The sequence below is a fragment of the Aythya marila genome (genome assembly GCF_965140915.1).
Source record: "Aythya marila genome assembly, chromosome: 1".
Classification (NCBI taxonomy): domain Eukaryota; kingdom Metazoa; phylum Chordata; class Aves; order Anseriformes; family Anatidae; genus Aythya; species Aythya marila.
Window position 1 is genome coordinate 25,541,963 of NC_139042.1, and position 16,052 is coordinate 25,558,014.

A 16,052-nucleotide genomic window follows, 5' to 3' on the forward strand; every position below is an offset into this window, starting at 1 on the left:
CGGGGAAGGGAGGAGAAAGGAGGGGAAAGGCAGCGGCATGGCGACGGCGTTCAAGTAAGCGCGGGGCGCTGGGGCGGCCCCTCGCGGCTCTACCCTGCCAGGGGATGGCTGCCGGGGGTTGCAGGCGGATCGGGGGAGCCCCCGGCTTCTCGCCTCGTCTTGGGACCGTGGGTTCTGCCTGCTGCGTGAAATGGGGTGTCGCGAGTGATCGGGAAACGGGGTGTCGCGACTGGTCGTGGGGGGTGGGTGCGGAGGGGTGCTGGACCCTTCTACCGGGGCTGGGGGGAGGAGAGCGGAGGAGCCCCCATGAGACGCGGGGACTCCGTGTGCTGGCTTCCGTGGGGATACGCCTGCTTATTTTGTTCTACGTACACGTTATAAAACGTGCGTGCCTGTGTGTCTGTCTGTCTCTGTCTGTGTCTCTGTGTGTAACAGCGCCGCTGTCAGTGCCTGCATCTCAGCATGGCTGAGTGCGGGGCCCTGCGCTTCGGTCACAACAACCCCCTGCAGCGCTGCAGGCTTGGCACAGAGTGACTCGAAAGCTGTGCAGAGGAAAAGGATCTGGGGTTTTGGCTGGTGCTCGCCTGAATATGAGCCAGCAGTGTGGCCAGGTGGCCAAGAAGGCCAATGGCGTCCTGGCTTGTATCAGGAATAGTATGGCCAGCAGGATCAGGGAGGTGATCGACCCCCTGTACTCTGCTCTGCTGAGGCCACATCTCAAGTACTGTGTTGGGTCACTCAGTACAAGAAGGACATGGAGGCCCTGGAGCATGTCCGGAGCAGGGCTGCGAAGCTGGTGAAGGGCCTGGAGCACAAGTCCTGTGAGGAGCGGCTGAGGGAGCTGGGGGTGTTTGGTCTGGGGAAGAGGAAGCTCAGGGGAGACCCCATTACTCTCTACAACTGCCTGAAAGGAAGGTGTGGGGAGCTGTGGGTCAGCCTCTTCTCACAGGTAACCAGTGACAGGACCAGGGGGAATGGCCTCAAGTTGTGCCAGGGGAGGTTCAGGTTGGAAATAAGGAGACATTTCTGCTCAGAAAGAGCAGTCAGGCACTGGGACGGGTTGCCCAGGGAGGTGGTGGAGTCACCGTCCCTGGGGGTGTTCAAGGAGAGGTTGGACGTGGTGCTTGGGGACATGGGTTAGTGGATGACAGTGGTAGCAGGGGATGGTTGGACCAGATGATCTTGGAGGTCTTTTGAATGATTCTGTGATTCTAAACATGTGAAAGCATTGCTCAAATACTAAAACAACACATATGAAACAACACTTCTTTCAACCTTAATGTTCTGTGCTTAAAATCCCAATGCACAAACTATGTTGGCAGTATCTGAGTAATAATAAACATCAGTTATTTCTCAACTGAAGCATAAAGCATTTCTCACAATTTTTTATTTTTTCCTGAAGATTCTAAAAAATGTAATATTTCATGTAGTGTTTTTTTTTTTTTTTTGTTTTGTGCATCTGAATGCAGTCATTGAGCTACCAAATATTACAGATACTGTAATAAAATTACCCTTTCTGCAACTCTTCAAAAAAAATCTATATTGTTTCCTCAGTAAACATTCACTTTGACCTTAAAATTAATAGGCATTTAGTTAATATTATTGAGGTGAAAGCTGGTAGCTTGTGCTAGGTGTATGTGCATGCAGATTCCTTGTGAAGAAGTATTTTGGAAAATGTATGACAAAAAAAGTTTGTTTCTTCATCTTTACTGTTTCTTAGATCAGTCTAGAGTTTCCAAGTTTTTCGTATTCTTATTTCGTATTACTAAGCAGCTTTGCAAGCCATCTTGATTCTTAGATTATTTGTTATTGTAGGATAGCACTTGCTTTTTCTTTTTGCTCTCCTTGGAAGCTTGTGTGTAAATATCCTTTCTTATTTATTGTAGGACAGTGGAACCGTTGGAATACTATAGAAGATTTTTGGTGAGTAAAACATGATGTCGTTTATAAATTGGTTGGAAGCAATTCTTGTGTACTCAAGCTTTTTTAATTTGCATGAAAACTTGAAACTGTAAGGGAAAAACAACTCACTAAGTTGAGGAAAAATGCTTGTAGCTCTTCAGAACTTGTTTTTCCTCCTGTCCCTGTCATTGATTCTGTGGCAGGTTGTGTTCCTGTTTAACTCCAGATGTGAAAATGCTTTTGTTGGCCTCAAAATGAGTCTGAGTTAAATTTGACCAAGGTGGTGCTGCAGGCTTGTGTCTAGTGCAAAGCGACTTGGCATTCAGTTGCTACTAAAAATAATAAAAAATATTGCTACTAACTGTGCTCACTGTAACTGTGAAGGAGAGCCTCTTTTTTTCTGTATGCTTTACACTAAAATAGTATTGATTTGGAAACGAATACGGCATTACTTCTATCAGTTTCAGTTCTTGTAATTGAACCAAAAGTTTTGATTTTGAGAAGCTTGAAATTGTGATGAATAATAGTTCAGATCTAACGTGATAACAAATTGGTGTTGCTTCTAACTTAAGGTTTGGGTTCTGCTGAACAGCTTCTGACTGACAATATTTAGAGGTGTTTTTTGTTTTGTTTCATTTTGGTTCACTCTAATGTTCGTTTTCTGAATCTAGCCTGTAGTACTTATCCTTGAGACAGACAATCAATCTATTGTTATATTTATTTTCTAAAGAAGTTACAATAAATAAAAAAAATGCTGATCCTGCAATCACAAACAGGGCATCTGTTGATGAAAAACTGTCTGGAACGTGATCAAGCTTTTCCTAGCAATTTTGTAGCTGTGTATTTCCACCAAAATGGAGAATGCTTTTTATATAAACTTACCAATGTATTATTTGATAAAATATATCTGGTGTGTTATTTGATAAGAATATGTTTTCTAACTTGAAATTTGTAATTTCTATGTAGAAAGAGAACTGTCGACCTGATGGGAGGGAGCTAGGTGAATTCCGGGCAACCACTGTCAACATAGGTAAGTGGAATAATAATGATAATGTGGGTATTATTAATCTCTCATTGCAATAGCCAGTACCCTTAATGACTTGCTTATCACTTATCTTGGTGCTTGAATTTTGAAACAAGGAAGAGGAAGGATTTTTATTTATAGTTCCAACAAACATTAAAAAGAATGCATGGTACAGTAATATTTTTGAGCATTTTTCTCTGGCCTGCCCTGGGCTGGTATGCACAGCAAAATTTAGGTGGTCTTAGAAGTGTGGCTCCTTTTAAGACCAGCAGCTTCATGTTCTGGATGCTGAAGGCAGCGTCTATCCACATACTGATAAGTGCACAGCTGATCCCTGGCATCTTGAAAGGTGCTGACTCCTGGCCTGCGCTTTGTTCTAAGCTCGATGAGCAGCTGGCTCAAGTAGAGGCAAGATGCCTTATGTGCAGTGAGCAGCAGGCCTTAACTACCTTTGTTAGACCTTGCTGTGATTTCTGGAAAAAAATACATAGATTAGCATGTGCCACCATGGAATGGTTGCTGGTTATTGCTGAAACAAACACTGCAGATCTTTTCCATTGTACAATGTTGTCTTTTCATGAGGGCTTGCTGTAAGTCACTCAAAAAGTCATCTTGTGATAACCATCCCTGATTACTGGTTTAAAAATTTTCCGTCGATAGGATCTGTGATCTAGAGCTGGTTTACCTGCTTGTGTGGTAAAAGGTACATTTTCATCTAGTAGAGCATTGACTGCTATTAATGTAAAGAATATTATTAGTTCAAATTTGCATCAATGTACAAAACACAATCTGTTGTACATGAAAAAAATTGGTCAAGGTAATAATGAGGCAGGCTTATTCTGTAACATTTTGGGAGAAAATGCTAGCAGTATATTTTGGATAATGGATTCAGCAATCCTTAGCTTGAATTTTAAGGATGCTAATAATCCAGTGTTCTGACTTTGATAGAGAGAGGGGATCTGTTCCCATCCTTGATTCATCAACTTTGTTTAGCCTGTGTTTAGTTTAAAATGACGGAGATTAAGCACTTTATGAAGGTGGATGTTAATTAAGGTCCTTTGAATGAAAGATTTTATTGAACAGCACTTTCTCTCTTCAGGTTCAATTACAACTGCGGACGGGTCTGCCCTGGTGAAATTGGGAAATACGACAGTAATTTGTGGAGTTAAGGCGGTATGGTTGGTTTTGATTTTAACTTGGCTGTTAGCTGAATTTGTTTATTTGTCTGTAGAATGCGTCTCCTGCCAACTTACAATAATATGCCAGTCAGATCCAATTACATTATTTTATGAGTTACTTTCAGGCGTCAAAGATATTATTATTTCATTGTCTAGTGCTGCTTGTACATTCTGAGAATGTGTATTTTTGTGGTGTGTACTGTGTATGGCGAAAGATATGCACAAAAATACAGAGCTTTTATTATCTAGAAATAACAGTAATTGAAGAGTTTCTGGAGACTGATCAGTAAGTGGGTTGGTAATTAGTTGGCCGGACTGTGAAGTGCCTTGTTGCCTCAGCTTTACTGGTGGCCTGCCGTGAACCCTGAGATAAATCACTTCACACCCCTGCATGCAGTGAGAAGTCTTCCCATTGGCAAAATACAGTTTGTTACCCATGAACTTGCAACTGACTGATGAAAAATAGCTCTTTTAAATCAAACTGTTATGATATCTGGCAAGAAAATGACACTTCGCACTTAGAATAGCTGGAAATATTTTTGAACAAAATTAAGCTCTTCATTTCTTCCTTTTTTACTCCAGGAACTTGCTGCACCTGCAGTAGATTCTGCTAATAAAGGATATATTGGTAAGCTTTTTGTTCTTACTAGTATTTTTTTTAGTGCTTCAGCTAAAAGTAAAGATGAAGTGTGCTGTGAAGGCCTCATTAACGGAAAGAAATCGGGTGAAACTGTATTACTTTCCGTAAAATCAGTTTTCAAATTGACATTTGGGACATGTTAATTCAGAAATTTCAGAATTCCCCTGCTCTGCTTGTGAGTTTTCTATGCAAAGCTACTTTCTCATTCCTGCTTCCAGACCGGGATAAAAATAAACCCTCAGCGAGGGATGTTTGTTAAGGGGAGAAAGGTAGTTCATCTGTAAGATTGGGCCATGCAAGGTTGTGCAAAGGCATGTTAACTTTTGTCTTGAAGTCCCAATAGACAAAAAAGGCTACACAAACTGCTTGTTTCTCAGGGAACTGTAGAAATCCCAACATCCTCACTCCTGTGCAGTTTCTTGTGAAATAAAACCATTCAGCGGAACAGAGAGCTCATGTGAAATCCCCTTTTTATATGTGGATTTTTTTTTCCACAAAAGTATATGCATGTTTTTGCTTCCAGTCTAAAGCATCAAGTTTTAATGGTTGATGAAAAGCAGATAGCATACCAGTAAGGTCAGGCAGTGGGATGAAAATGGTGCTGTTCCTTGAGCTAGTTAAGAATGCTTAACACTTAGGGAAGAGTGTGTGAGGTCATGATACTCACAGAAGGAATCCAAACAGAAAACGGTTAAGTACAAGTATTTGCTTTTCTGTGGAACATACCTTTTCCAAGTACAGACTTCTACAAGCTCTTGAGTACAAACTCATTCATAAGTAACTGTTTTTGAGGGGTGAAGTAGGAAGGCTTGACTGAAGAATTCTTGGTCTTGCTTTTCGTTTGAAGTACGTAAAATGGTATTGAAAGTGCATAGTATCTTATTTTGATTTCCCATGCCATGATTTCTTTAGTTTATAACTGATGATTTTTGTTACGTAGTTCCAAATGTAGAACTGCCATCCCTCTGTTCAACAAGGTTTCGCTCTGGACCTCCTGGTGAAGAGGCTCAAGCAGCAAGCCAGTTCATTGCCGATGTGATTGAAAAGTAAGGACCTTCTTACTGTGTTTACACCACAAACAACTCTGAAAGACAATTTTCTATTTGCTGTTTTACTTTCTCGTTTTATTTTAGTTCACAGGTAATAGCGAAAGAAGATCTGTGCATTGCAAATGGCAAGGTAAGTTGTATCTTAAGTTGTATATAAATACATACTAGCAAGATCATGGTGGTAAGACTTTATAGAAGGTATTGGGGGTTATAGTTTTGTTTTTTTTTTTTTTTTTCAATTTACATAGCTTGGTTTAGGTCTAAAGCATAAAATTTTGTTCTTACGAAAGAAGTATCTTTGTTTGTGTGGCCAGTGTTCTCTTAGATATTGCACCATCTGCTTAGCTGCTGTAGTAACTCACATGTGCAAACCTTTTTTGATAGCTTGCTTGGGTGTTATACTGTGACATCATATGTCTGGACTACGATGGAAACATCTTGGATGCCAGTGTCTTTGCTTTGTTAGCAGCATTAAAAAACGGTAAGTCTTCTGTAGAGTAAGAAACACTCTGATTGCTGTTGCTTGGAGAAATATGTTAGTTTTTAATCATGAGGGAAAATAACTGCCTCACAGTTCCTTAAGTCTGCTTTTTTCTGTCACCTAAATTACTAAATTGGGAATACAGAGTGGAACTGATGGGAAGGATTCCATAGATATGTAACAGCTGGGCAGTAAGATCTTTTTGTATGCATATTATTGCTGTCTTGTAAGATTAATAGCCATTCTGAGTGTTTTTCTGTCTCAGAAATCAGAATCTTTCAGCAGAGGTCACAAACAACTTTAATGTCTAGTAGAGCACCTTACCTTGTTCATCTGTGTTGCGTAGGCAGAACAAGCTGTTGGGAGCTTAGCTTATTTTGTCAAAACACAATGTTTGTAGCTTCATGTGTTATAGTTTGAAAGAATCGTTTTCATGCATGCTATATAGATATGATTATTCACAAGGTGTGGGTTATATATGCATGTAGGAGACAGCATAAAGAGTTAGAGGAAGGCTTCCTTTTCTAAGCGTTGAATTGCTTGCCTTTGAATTCCCATAGCTAATTTGCTCTTGATTTCCCTGTCTCCATTACTGGGTTGTTAGAGTGTGAGTTACCTTAAGATTGGATTGTACTTTTTCTACAACTGTATAAAATACATGAGATGAGACTATATGTATATATTTGGTTTTACATGTCCTGTAGGCATTTTTTGGGGAAAAAATGTTTTTTGTTCAATTTGAGATTGTAAAGGTGTTGTAATTGTATGGTATTTTGGAAGCAGAAAATGCTAGGGAGGAATGTTACTTTCAAGAGAAAAGCGAAATAGTTACTTGAATAGGTAGTTTTAAGCTAAACAGGTTGCTTGAATTCAAAAAAATGGAACACTGTTAATATAACCAAAATCCCATTCTCATCTGCTTTCCAATATGGTAAAAGGACAGCTTGAATATTTCAGCGGTCTAGGACATCTTTAGGCCTACTGAAAGTAGCAGTGTTTAATACTATTCTATTGTCATTTTTTCACCTCTTCAGTCCAGTTGCCATCTGTTACTATAAATGAAGAAACTGGTTTGTCGGAAGTTAATTTAAAACAGAAGAATCCCCTGGTTATCAGAAAGCATCCAGTTGCCACCTCCTTTGCTATATTTGATGAGTAAGTTCCTAACTGTTTTGTACTTACGAAAACAAGTGTGAATCTAAAAGAAATAGTGAAAACATGAGGATGCTACTGGTGTTTCTGCACTTATCCGCTGCTGGTGAAGGACACGAGGGTTCAGGCAGTGCTGTTTTGCTATCTCTTATATCCAAGGCGTGTCTTGCTGAACTGATTTGTAGTTCTGCAGTATGGATGAGTATGCAGCAAACAAACAACAGTTTGTCCAACTTCCTTCTGTGACTTAAAGCAGAGCTGTTTCCCAGCCTAAAGGACAGGCATAAAAGTACTCTAGGGTTGAAGGTTTTGGAAAAGGTATTGATTTATGTTTATGCAGTAGCCTCTAGACGAAATAATGGTACTAACAGAGTTCATCTTTTAAAAGTTTATGTACGTAGCTGATATAAAAGATGGTAGTTTTTTGAACTGATTATATGAAGGGTTTAGTCAACAGATGAAGTAAAAAGTACTGGTCCACTCAGAACAACAAAACCTCTGGATAAATTAAAACATAATTACCCAAGATGAAGTATGACCAGCACTCTTAAGTCATTGTTCCTGTAGGTAAAGAATCTGATTATGAGAAGTCAAAATAATCCCATCTGGTAACTTGACTCCTCACCTGAAATTGTTTATTGGCTCTTCATTAGTGTAAGTATGTTAATTAAGTGTTCTGTTGCTGCATAGAAGAAAAGTAGAGAATCAAAAATACGATATTTACTGTGCTTTCAATCCATTTAAATGTTTAGAGAGGTCAGGCATTTATGGCACATTTATCTGTAGTCACAGAAATCACTGATAGGCCCTTGGATTCATGGGATGGGATGGGGTGAGGGGAGTGCTAAGCTCCAATGCTGACCAGGTGATTACCAAATTAATCAAAGCAGAAAGTTACAGGCATGCTGGTGCAGAGCACTGTGGAGCTCCACAGCATGGCTCCTGTAGATAAATAGGAGCCAGGTCTGATGCATCCAACTCTCGGTGAGTACAGGTTTCCTTTGTCATGCTGCACAAGACCGATGCTGCACAGTGTGTGTGGGTAGAATAAAAAAGTAGCATTTTTGAGTAGCATAGCTAAGGACTGATATTTTTATTAAACTGTAGCTCTGAAAGAGCAATCTGAAACTGTTGGTTCAAGTGTAAATTACCCAGAAAATCCTTTTTAAAAATTATGCACTGCATGAGCTCAAATCAAAAAATTATTCCAATTATTTAACGGGCATTCAGCCTTACTGCTATTCCCCCAAAACTTGCCATAATCATTCAGTTTAGGTGCACTGTAGCTGGTAGGTTGAAGTTGATTACATCAAACTCTCACACAAAACGTAGTTAACCCATGTAAACTGAGGCTTCATAAAAACTTCGGGTATAGTTTGTTTGGCTATATCATAACTCAGAAGCAAAATGTTTGTACTACCATTTTGTTTGTTTGTTTTTGAAAGAAACCTAAGGCTAATGTGTTGTTGTTTGGCTTTTTAAGTTCAAGCTCTTATTGTGCAAAGTTGTCTTTTAGTTGATACCCTTCTTTTCATTGGTTTGCTCAATTTTTAACTTGAAAACTAATATTTTCTCCTTTAATGATCTGCATTGTCTGACGTATTTGACAGCTTATTTTGGTTTTCTTAAGGAACTCAGTAACCATTTTTGAACTATTCACTGTCTGAGTGATGTTAGAGCTCTCTGACAAGCAACTGAGAGCCACTTTGGTGAATTTACCATTAAAAATGTATTTTACCTTAAGGTCTGGTATAGATTAGTGAAGGCTACATGTAAAAACATTGTCTTTGCTAAACTATGAAATAAGTGGTTGTATACTACAAATAACAGTTTTAACAGTATTCTCCTGCAATACTACAGGTCTATAAAACTTGCACATATAGATGTATTTTGACAGCTGGTATTTTAACAGATGTATACACCATTTCCCTTTTTTTTAAACTAGTACGTGGTGGGGAAAAAACAACAGATGAGTTTGAACACTAAATCAATCTAGAATTATTTTATAACACTACATTAAAATTAATTAGAAAATATATTTTGCAGCCATGTTAATGGAACATCATGTACTAACGTCTGCATATATTTTTCTTTCAAAAGCACGTTACTCATAGTTGATCCAACTGCTGAAGAAGAAGACTTAGCAACTGGAACAGTAACTGTTGTAACTGATGAAGAAGATAGACTCTGTTCCGTCCATAAGCCAGGTACTTCCAAGCTCATTGCATCGGAACCTATGAAGAGGATGGTCTCTTCTTGACCTATATGTTATATACCCCCCCATTTTTTTTTTTTTTGTAAAATGTGTGCACTTTATGATAACAGATGGGTTAAGTACTGATTAAATCACTTACTCTTGAAATTCACTTTGAAAGAGGTGGCATGACTGCTGTCATAGCTTACCCTACACATAGCAAACGACAAATCTTGAGCGTGTCTACTGTTTAGGTCTGGTGTGTTTGTCTTCTGTGCCTGAGGCTATATTTGAAGAAGCTGTATGTTTTCTTCAGGCGAAAGTTGAGAGAATTACTGTATTAATACTCTGACTTAGAAAACACATTTAAGGATACTTAATTGAAGCATAAGTGGAAATTCAAGTTGTTCCTTTCAATTCTTAGGTGGAAGTCCTCTGACAGGTGCCAAGCTTCAGGACTGTATCACCAGAGCCATCACAAGACACAAAGAAGTAAAGAAGCTGATAGACAAAGTAACAAAAAGCATAAAGCCCAACTGAACAAAAGGCAAGATCTTTTCAAAAGTGGATTTGTAAAAATTGTATTTGTTACAGTGTTCACAAACCTTTTTATACTAAATAAACAAATACCAATACTACATTTACAAAGTTCATTTTTTTTCTAAAATGTTTTCCACCCTTATACTATGTACAATGCTGCTGAATGGTAAAAAATACAAGATAAAACATTCTGTTAAAAAATTAAGTGACTTAAAAGGAAACCAGACCCTAGCTGCTTTATCAATGAAGTTGCCACGTTATATAGGGGTAGCTTCCAAAAACAGTTTATTTCAGTGTAAGGTCAAAAGGTCGGTTTCCCACCAGTAATATAAAACACTGATTTGTTTTAAGCTTTCTCCTTTTTGAACTGGAAATAAAAATCACCTCTGAATCATTTTTATAGAGGAAAAAAATGCAAGTCTCAGGATTTTGGAGGGACTGGTGTGCCTCTTTTCCTTTTACTTTTTGAGTGGCTGCCTGAATGCTGTTGATGTCGCAGGTGAGCTGCTTGTGCTGCTGCTGCTGCTGCCATAGCCATTTGATGCTGCAAGAATCGCAACTGCTGCCACGAAGGAGAAGGGGAAGAAAAAAAGCTTGTTAGTGTTAGCTATAAAGCTATGTTTCACATCAGAAAGAATGACAGGAAGGTGGAAAAAAAAACAAAACTGAGGAGGCACTAGGTTAACAAAAGGAATACATCATGTACTGGGGCAATGAGTACAGTCAAGCAGCACCAGTGGCACAGAAGCCTGCTAAGGGCATATCTAACATTGTACACGTTCTCAGACAGCTATTTCTTTGCCCTTTCTCTCCATTGCAGTAACTGCAGTAACTCAGCAACTTCAGTGAACGTTTGGTGATGTGGTACATTTTTAGCATCATACCTTTCCTGTGTATGTGGTGTTTTCTTTGTGTATCACAAGGAGACCGTGTGCTAAAAGTATTTAAATATTTTCATAAAGCATCTGAATAACAGAATGCTAAAGAAATGCTTTATCAGAGATGTACATACTGACTGTAGCTGTGCTACACTGGAACTTACAGGTGCTTCAAGTGTCTTTCTTTTGCAAGCCTAATGGCACCTGGCAGAGCTTATTTAGTAACGTGCCACAAGCACTCCTTGAATGTTAGCAAATCAGGAAGGTGGATGGCTTAAATGAATAAAAATAAAGGCAGTGCTCCAAGCTGAGAGAACTACACATTTTAAGTCTTTCACGATAGTTTGTCTGAATTCTTTTTTTTTTTTTTTTTTTAATTTCAGACTGTAAAGACAGTTTAAAAAAAAAAAGGAGATTCTTTGTTTTGGAGCTGAGAATCGTATTTTTTCTTTCTTTTTTTTTTTTTTTAAACAGAGTGAAGTTGCTGGATTACTTGTATCTGTTGCTGCTGCTGCTGCAAGGCTTGTTGTTGCTGTTGTAAGGCAGAAGAGAGCTGGAGTCTCTGCTGAGGAAGGCTTTGCCCAGGTCTGTTCACGGCAGAGCCAAGCTGAGACAACACTAAGAAAGGAGAAGGGGAAAGCAGGCAGGTCAAAGAGGTCAGGTTGAGTTTGTCAGGGTTGGGAAAGGAAGACATAGGAATAGAGTGTAACATAAAGGGAGGATCAACAGAATTAGTTTAAGTAAAATTGGAAGCAGTGCAGAATAAAATATACATGATATACATACTTGGTTAGTTATAACATAATTAGATTATGAAGTGCTTGTGGAGACACAAACAGGTTTCTCATACTGGATGTTAAGCACACAGTTAAAGAAACATTCTTCAATGAAGCCTGGCATGGAATTTTCCTATATTTTTTTATCGTATCAAATGTGGCTTATTCATGTGATATAACCAATTTATTACACTTAACTGCCAAACAAAGCAGAGAAGTGCATGCGTTGGTAGTGGAAGTCCAGTATTTCTTGTAAAATTCATGTGCTGATAATAAATAGCAAGTTGTTCTGTAAGACTTCTCTAAGACCAAACTTCATTTCAGTGTGAATTTATCAACATACACACTTAAATACAAAAGGAGGCTCAGCAAGCACATACCTGTGGCTTGAGGTTGCATAAAATTCCCTACTCCAGTCAGGTTAATAACAGCAGCTTGTTGGGCAGATAATGCCTGATCTTGATTGGATGGACCTTGGTCAGACCCCTAGCAAAAATGAAAAGCTTGATCCTTATTACCAAACTCAGTACCAGTAAATAAGTAAAGCCAGTGTGACGACAAGCTTCTGAAGTGCCATTTAAAAACATGTAATTCTACATTTTACAGTGCATGTAGATACAGGCTACAATGTAGTCACTACTGAAGTTTAACAAACAGATGCTGAATGCTTCCAAACAGCTGTTTGGCAGAAACAGAATTGTGCTGTCAGTCAGTAGAGATTAGTTTATGGTTGTAATCTTAGCGCATTTCCTCTCCTGCTCCCCACCCCCAAAGCCTTCAGGTGACACCTGTAACCATCCACATGCAAAGGTCCTAATCATAATCAAAATGTGAAAGGTGTGAAAACTTACATTCGCATGTTCAGATGCCTTAACATCATCAAAAAAAAATATGAACTCTTTTTAAGTTTTGTTTTCAGAACAAAGTAGCCCTGACACTAATCACACAACTGGAATTACTGGAGCCTGATCTAGTGTTTAGTGACATTAAGAGTGCTGAATTACGACCTCTTCTTGAATTGATTCAAATAGCAGGGAAATAAAATATTACACCTGATTTAAGCAAACTGCATGGCTTATCAGTTATAAGGAGGGGGAAAAAAAACAACACATGGGCTTTTGAGCTGGTGCATTTCCAGGAATTGCAATGCTTCTTAAGAATACCCATATGAAATAATGTCACTAAGACCTGGGTAAACTTGGCCAAAAGACTGGACATCAAGACATACATCATCATCTTGATGAAGACAATGAAGACAGACTTACAAAGTCATAGAACCAGCATGTGGAAAAAGACAACCCTAAGTATGAAAAAAGTAAGTATACTAGTGGTAGCACAGAGGTTTTTTTTGTCTTTTGGGACTAAAGTTTTTTCCACTAAGCACTTGGATTACAGCACTGTGAACATACACATTGTTGTCCGTAGCATGAGTTACGGAACCAAGTTAAAATGAGCTATTATGAATACTAAACAACCTTATAACCCTGAATTATAATGCATAGTAAGAAAACCATTCCTTAGGGCAAGTTAGCCAATGCAGAGATTGATTTCTTCAAAAAAAACTTTCTGCCACAGAAAGGACTTAGCCTCAAATCAGCTTTTGTGTAAACACCCGTAAAGTTAGCATGTAGAAAATAAAACACAAGAGTATAAGCTTGAATTTTATGCATAGATACAGATATATATTTAGGTAATTTGTCTAGTAACTGACATTTGGATTCTGAGAATAAGTCTGGAAGTCTCCTATTAGACTGTCACACATTTCAGAACGAGGCCTGTGACACAGGAGACTACACCATGAAAATGTTTTAAAGATTCATCTTATTTATGAACAATCTACAGCAGCACAAGCAAAATTATGACAAAATGAGTTGTGTATCCATAGAGACAATTTGGTAAACAAAAGTCTTGCATGTCTGGAAAGACAAGAGCTTGTAGTTATAAAGAACACAAAAGCAGAGCAGCTGGTTTTCCCAAATAGCTGCACCAATGATGGAAAGACCTTTAGACACAGGTACAACTAACCACTTAAATTTTTCATTTTGAGAATAGACAGAAAGGTCTCCGTCAAGTCTTTACGCTTCTTCAGTGATTAACACCTTTAATACTAGTTACAAGCAGCAGAACAATAAGTGTCTTAGGATAACTTTAAAGCCTACTGACAGATTTATTTCTCTGGGGCAGAGAGCTGTGTTGTTACACCACAGGAGTGAGGATCATATGCCAGCTCATAGCAGTTGTGAGCTACGGAGCTTTAGTTACTCTGGTAATCCTGTCTGTGTTTCTTCTCTGTTCATCTGATGTCTATGGTATCTGCTCGTTAGGATAAACAGAGCAAGACGAGGCTAATTTTACACCACTCACAGTGGGCTGGCTCTCCATGGTGGAGTGAGGCAGTGCTTAGTTAGCTGGGTGCTTTGTTACAGCTCTTCTATACAGGATGAAAATAAAGGAGTATAACCCAGCTCCAGCCGTGGCAACAACTCCATTGCAGTCTTCTTCAGTTCACCAAGGTTTGGGAGGAAGACTTTCCTCTCCCATTTCAGATCTGTTGTGTAAAGGCTCCTTTAGTGTGGAGATGGGGAGAATAGGAGAAACTGATTCATCCATGTACCCCAGACTGAGGGCTGTTAGCAACACACCTCTTATTCCTGTGGGCTGCTGAGATTGCTGCTGTGGAGAAAACTGTGACAACTGCTGCTGGAGTGGGTTAAAATAAGTGAACCTCATGTAAGCTGTTGAAGATTAATAACAAAAGGCATATTTCAATCGAACTGTTGCGTTTCCCCCATCCTAGGATGAGTGTGACATTGATAATGATGTATTTCTTGGAGGATTTTCTTTTGGAAATCCTTTAAAATTCATTGATTTACAACAGCTGTTGTGTGAGGAAGCCCCATGCTCAAAATAAACCTGCATCAATTGTAGCTGGATTTTTTTTAAACAGTAAAATACATTTTAATTATTCTATTTCAACTAAAATAGCAGAGATTGCACTGATACTGGAAATGTATAGGATAGCCTTCAAAAGCACTGGATAGTAGTTTCATATACAGAGTATGCCACTGAAGTTTAATAGATGCTTCCAATAAGGCTGAAGGCCTGAAGCAAGAACTGTTGTGAAGAAGTCTCTGAAGTGAAAAAGTCTCAATTCCTCTCCCTTAACCCATTTTAATTGCAGTGCTGTGCTTTCAGCCAAATTATTCTTGTCTTTTGAGTGTCAGAGATAGCCCGAAAGGTCATACTTCAATTTGGAATTGCATAAATACAAGCAGTTAATTTTAAAGAAGAGCTCTACACTGCCTCCTGTGCCTTTCCTTTCCCGTGTTTCTGGAGTTTGTGCAGGAGAGGCAGGATGAAGTAGCAAAGCTACAGATGATCTTTTACTGGTTATTGATTTTCTGAAGCATGGTGCAACATCTGTGGCATTTTGAAGCTGCACCTCTGCAGCTCTAACTTGCAGGCAACTTCAAGATCCAGGAATTACACCCAGCTCCACTCCCTGTTCTGCTTTTTAATGGAGCTCAAACATAACAAGCACCCTTTGCTCAAGTTTCTATTTGTATGTATGCTTAAAGGAAATGAAACATTTAAATCCTTTTTGGACATCCTATCTTATATGAACTTCTACTTTCATTACCAGCAGCTCTTTCAAGTTATTATTGCACCTACCTGTGCATGTTTAGCTCAGACTTTCAGGCCTTGTATGCGTAACCCTGAGTGACTCTGCCGTACTGTTTTGTGCTTTTCATATAATCCTAACTTCAGTTTCAAGAATGCTTTGCAAATAAAAGCTTAGGTAAATCCAGAAAATTGAAGATGGTATTTTAGGATTAATCTCTTGAATTCAAATGTCAGCATTTTTACATTGTTACTGAAAACTAGCTGCTTTGTTGTGAGCTGAGAATATCATTTCCACCTGATATCTTTACAGAAGTACCTTTTTCCTCATTTTAAGTGTTTTAAAAAAGCAAATGAAATTTGCAGTATATGGTTTCATCAATTGGCTTCAAAGATCTGTGGCAGCCAATACTGTAAGCAGTGCTAAGCATGTCTCTAAAGAAATGTAAGAAAGTATTATTGTGTCCAAGTATATCAATTACCTGTAGAAGATTTAAGGGCCGAAGATTTGATGCATTTTTCAAACCAAAAGGGCTGCCTGTTAAAGAAAACATCTTTTTATTAGTAGGAAGTCTTTACTTAATTATATATGTGTATTGCAATTAATACACCTTTCC

At 38.7% G+C, this 16,052-nt stretch overlaps 2 protein-coding genes across 11 annotated transcripts in view; one reads left to right on the top strand and one right to left on the bottom strand.

Moving 5' to 3' along the window:
* Positions 1-4: 4 nt before the first annotated feature.
* EXOSC8 (exosome component 8) lies at positions 5-12,104 on the top strand. Of its 2 annotated transcripts, XM_082783588.1 has the most exons (12): positions 5-54; positions 1,887-1,923; positions 2,869-2,932; positions 4,026-4,099; positions 4,687-4,732; positions 5,685-5,790; positions 5,878-5,923; positions 6,178-6,274; positions 7,309-7,429; positions 9,527-9,633; positions 10,045-10,167; positions 11,513-12,104. In XM_082783588.1, the coding sequence occupies exons 1-11, from the start codon at positions 38-40 to the stop codon at positions 10,158-10,160; spliced, it is 831 nt and encodes a 276-aa protein (XP_082639714.1). In that variant the 5' UTR covers positions 5-37; the 3' UTR covers positions 10,161-10,167; positions 11,513-12,104. The 2 variants fall into 2 exon arrangements, with proteins under 2 accessions (XP_082639714.1, XP_082639713.1); XM_082783587.1 differs by lacking the exon at positions 11,513-12,104 and having other exon boundaries at positions 6-54; positions 10,045-10,176.
* The window catches only part of SUPT20H (SPT20 homolog, SAGA complex component), a 34,798-nt gene continuing 28,962 nt past the window's right edge, over positions 10,217-16,052 (bottom strand). For 8 of the 9 annotated variants that reach the window (XM_082783507.1, XM_082783506.1, XM_082783504.1 and 5 more), the window contains 3 exons: positions 15,918-15,973; positions 12,195-12,300; positions 10,217-10,722 (listed from right to left, as the gene is read on the bottom strand). In XM_082783507.1, coding sequence (XP_082639633.1) covers positions 10,619-10,722; positions 12,195-12,300; positions 15,918-15,973 — 266 coding nt within the window. In that variant the 3' untranslated portion in view covers positions 10,217-10,618. The remainder of the gene's footprint in view (positions 10,723-12,194; positions 12,301-15,917; positions 15,974-16,052) is intronic. The other variant, XM_082783503.1, reaches the window with a different exon arrangement.

What these genes read in the sequence shown, in the direction of transcription:
- EXOSC8 (XM_082783588.1), top strand. An exon ending in GTTAGCAGCATTAAAAAACG is followed by an intron (nt 6,275 to 7,308) that starts GTAAGTCTTCTG and finishes TCACCTCTTCAG; the next exon opens with TCCAGTTGCCATCTGTTACT. An exon ending in TCCTTTGCTATATTTGATGA is followed by an intron (nt 7,430 to 9,526) that starts GTAAGTTCCTAA and finishes TTCTTTCAAAAG; the next exon opens with CACGTTACTCATAGTTGATC.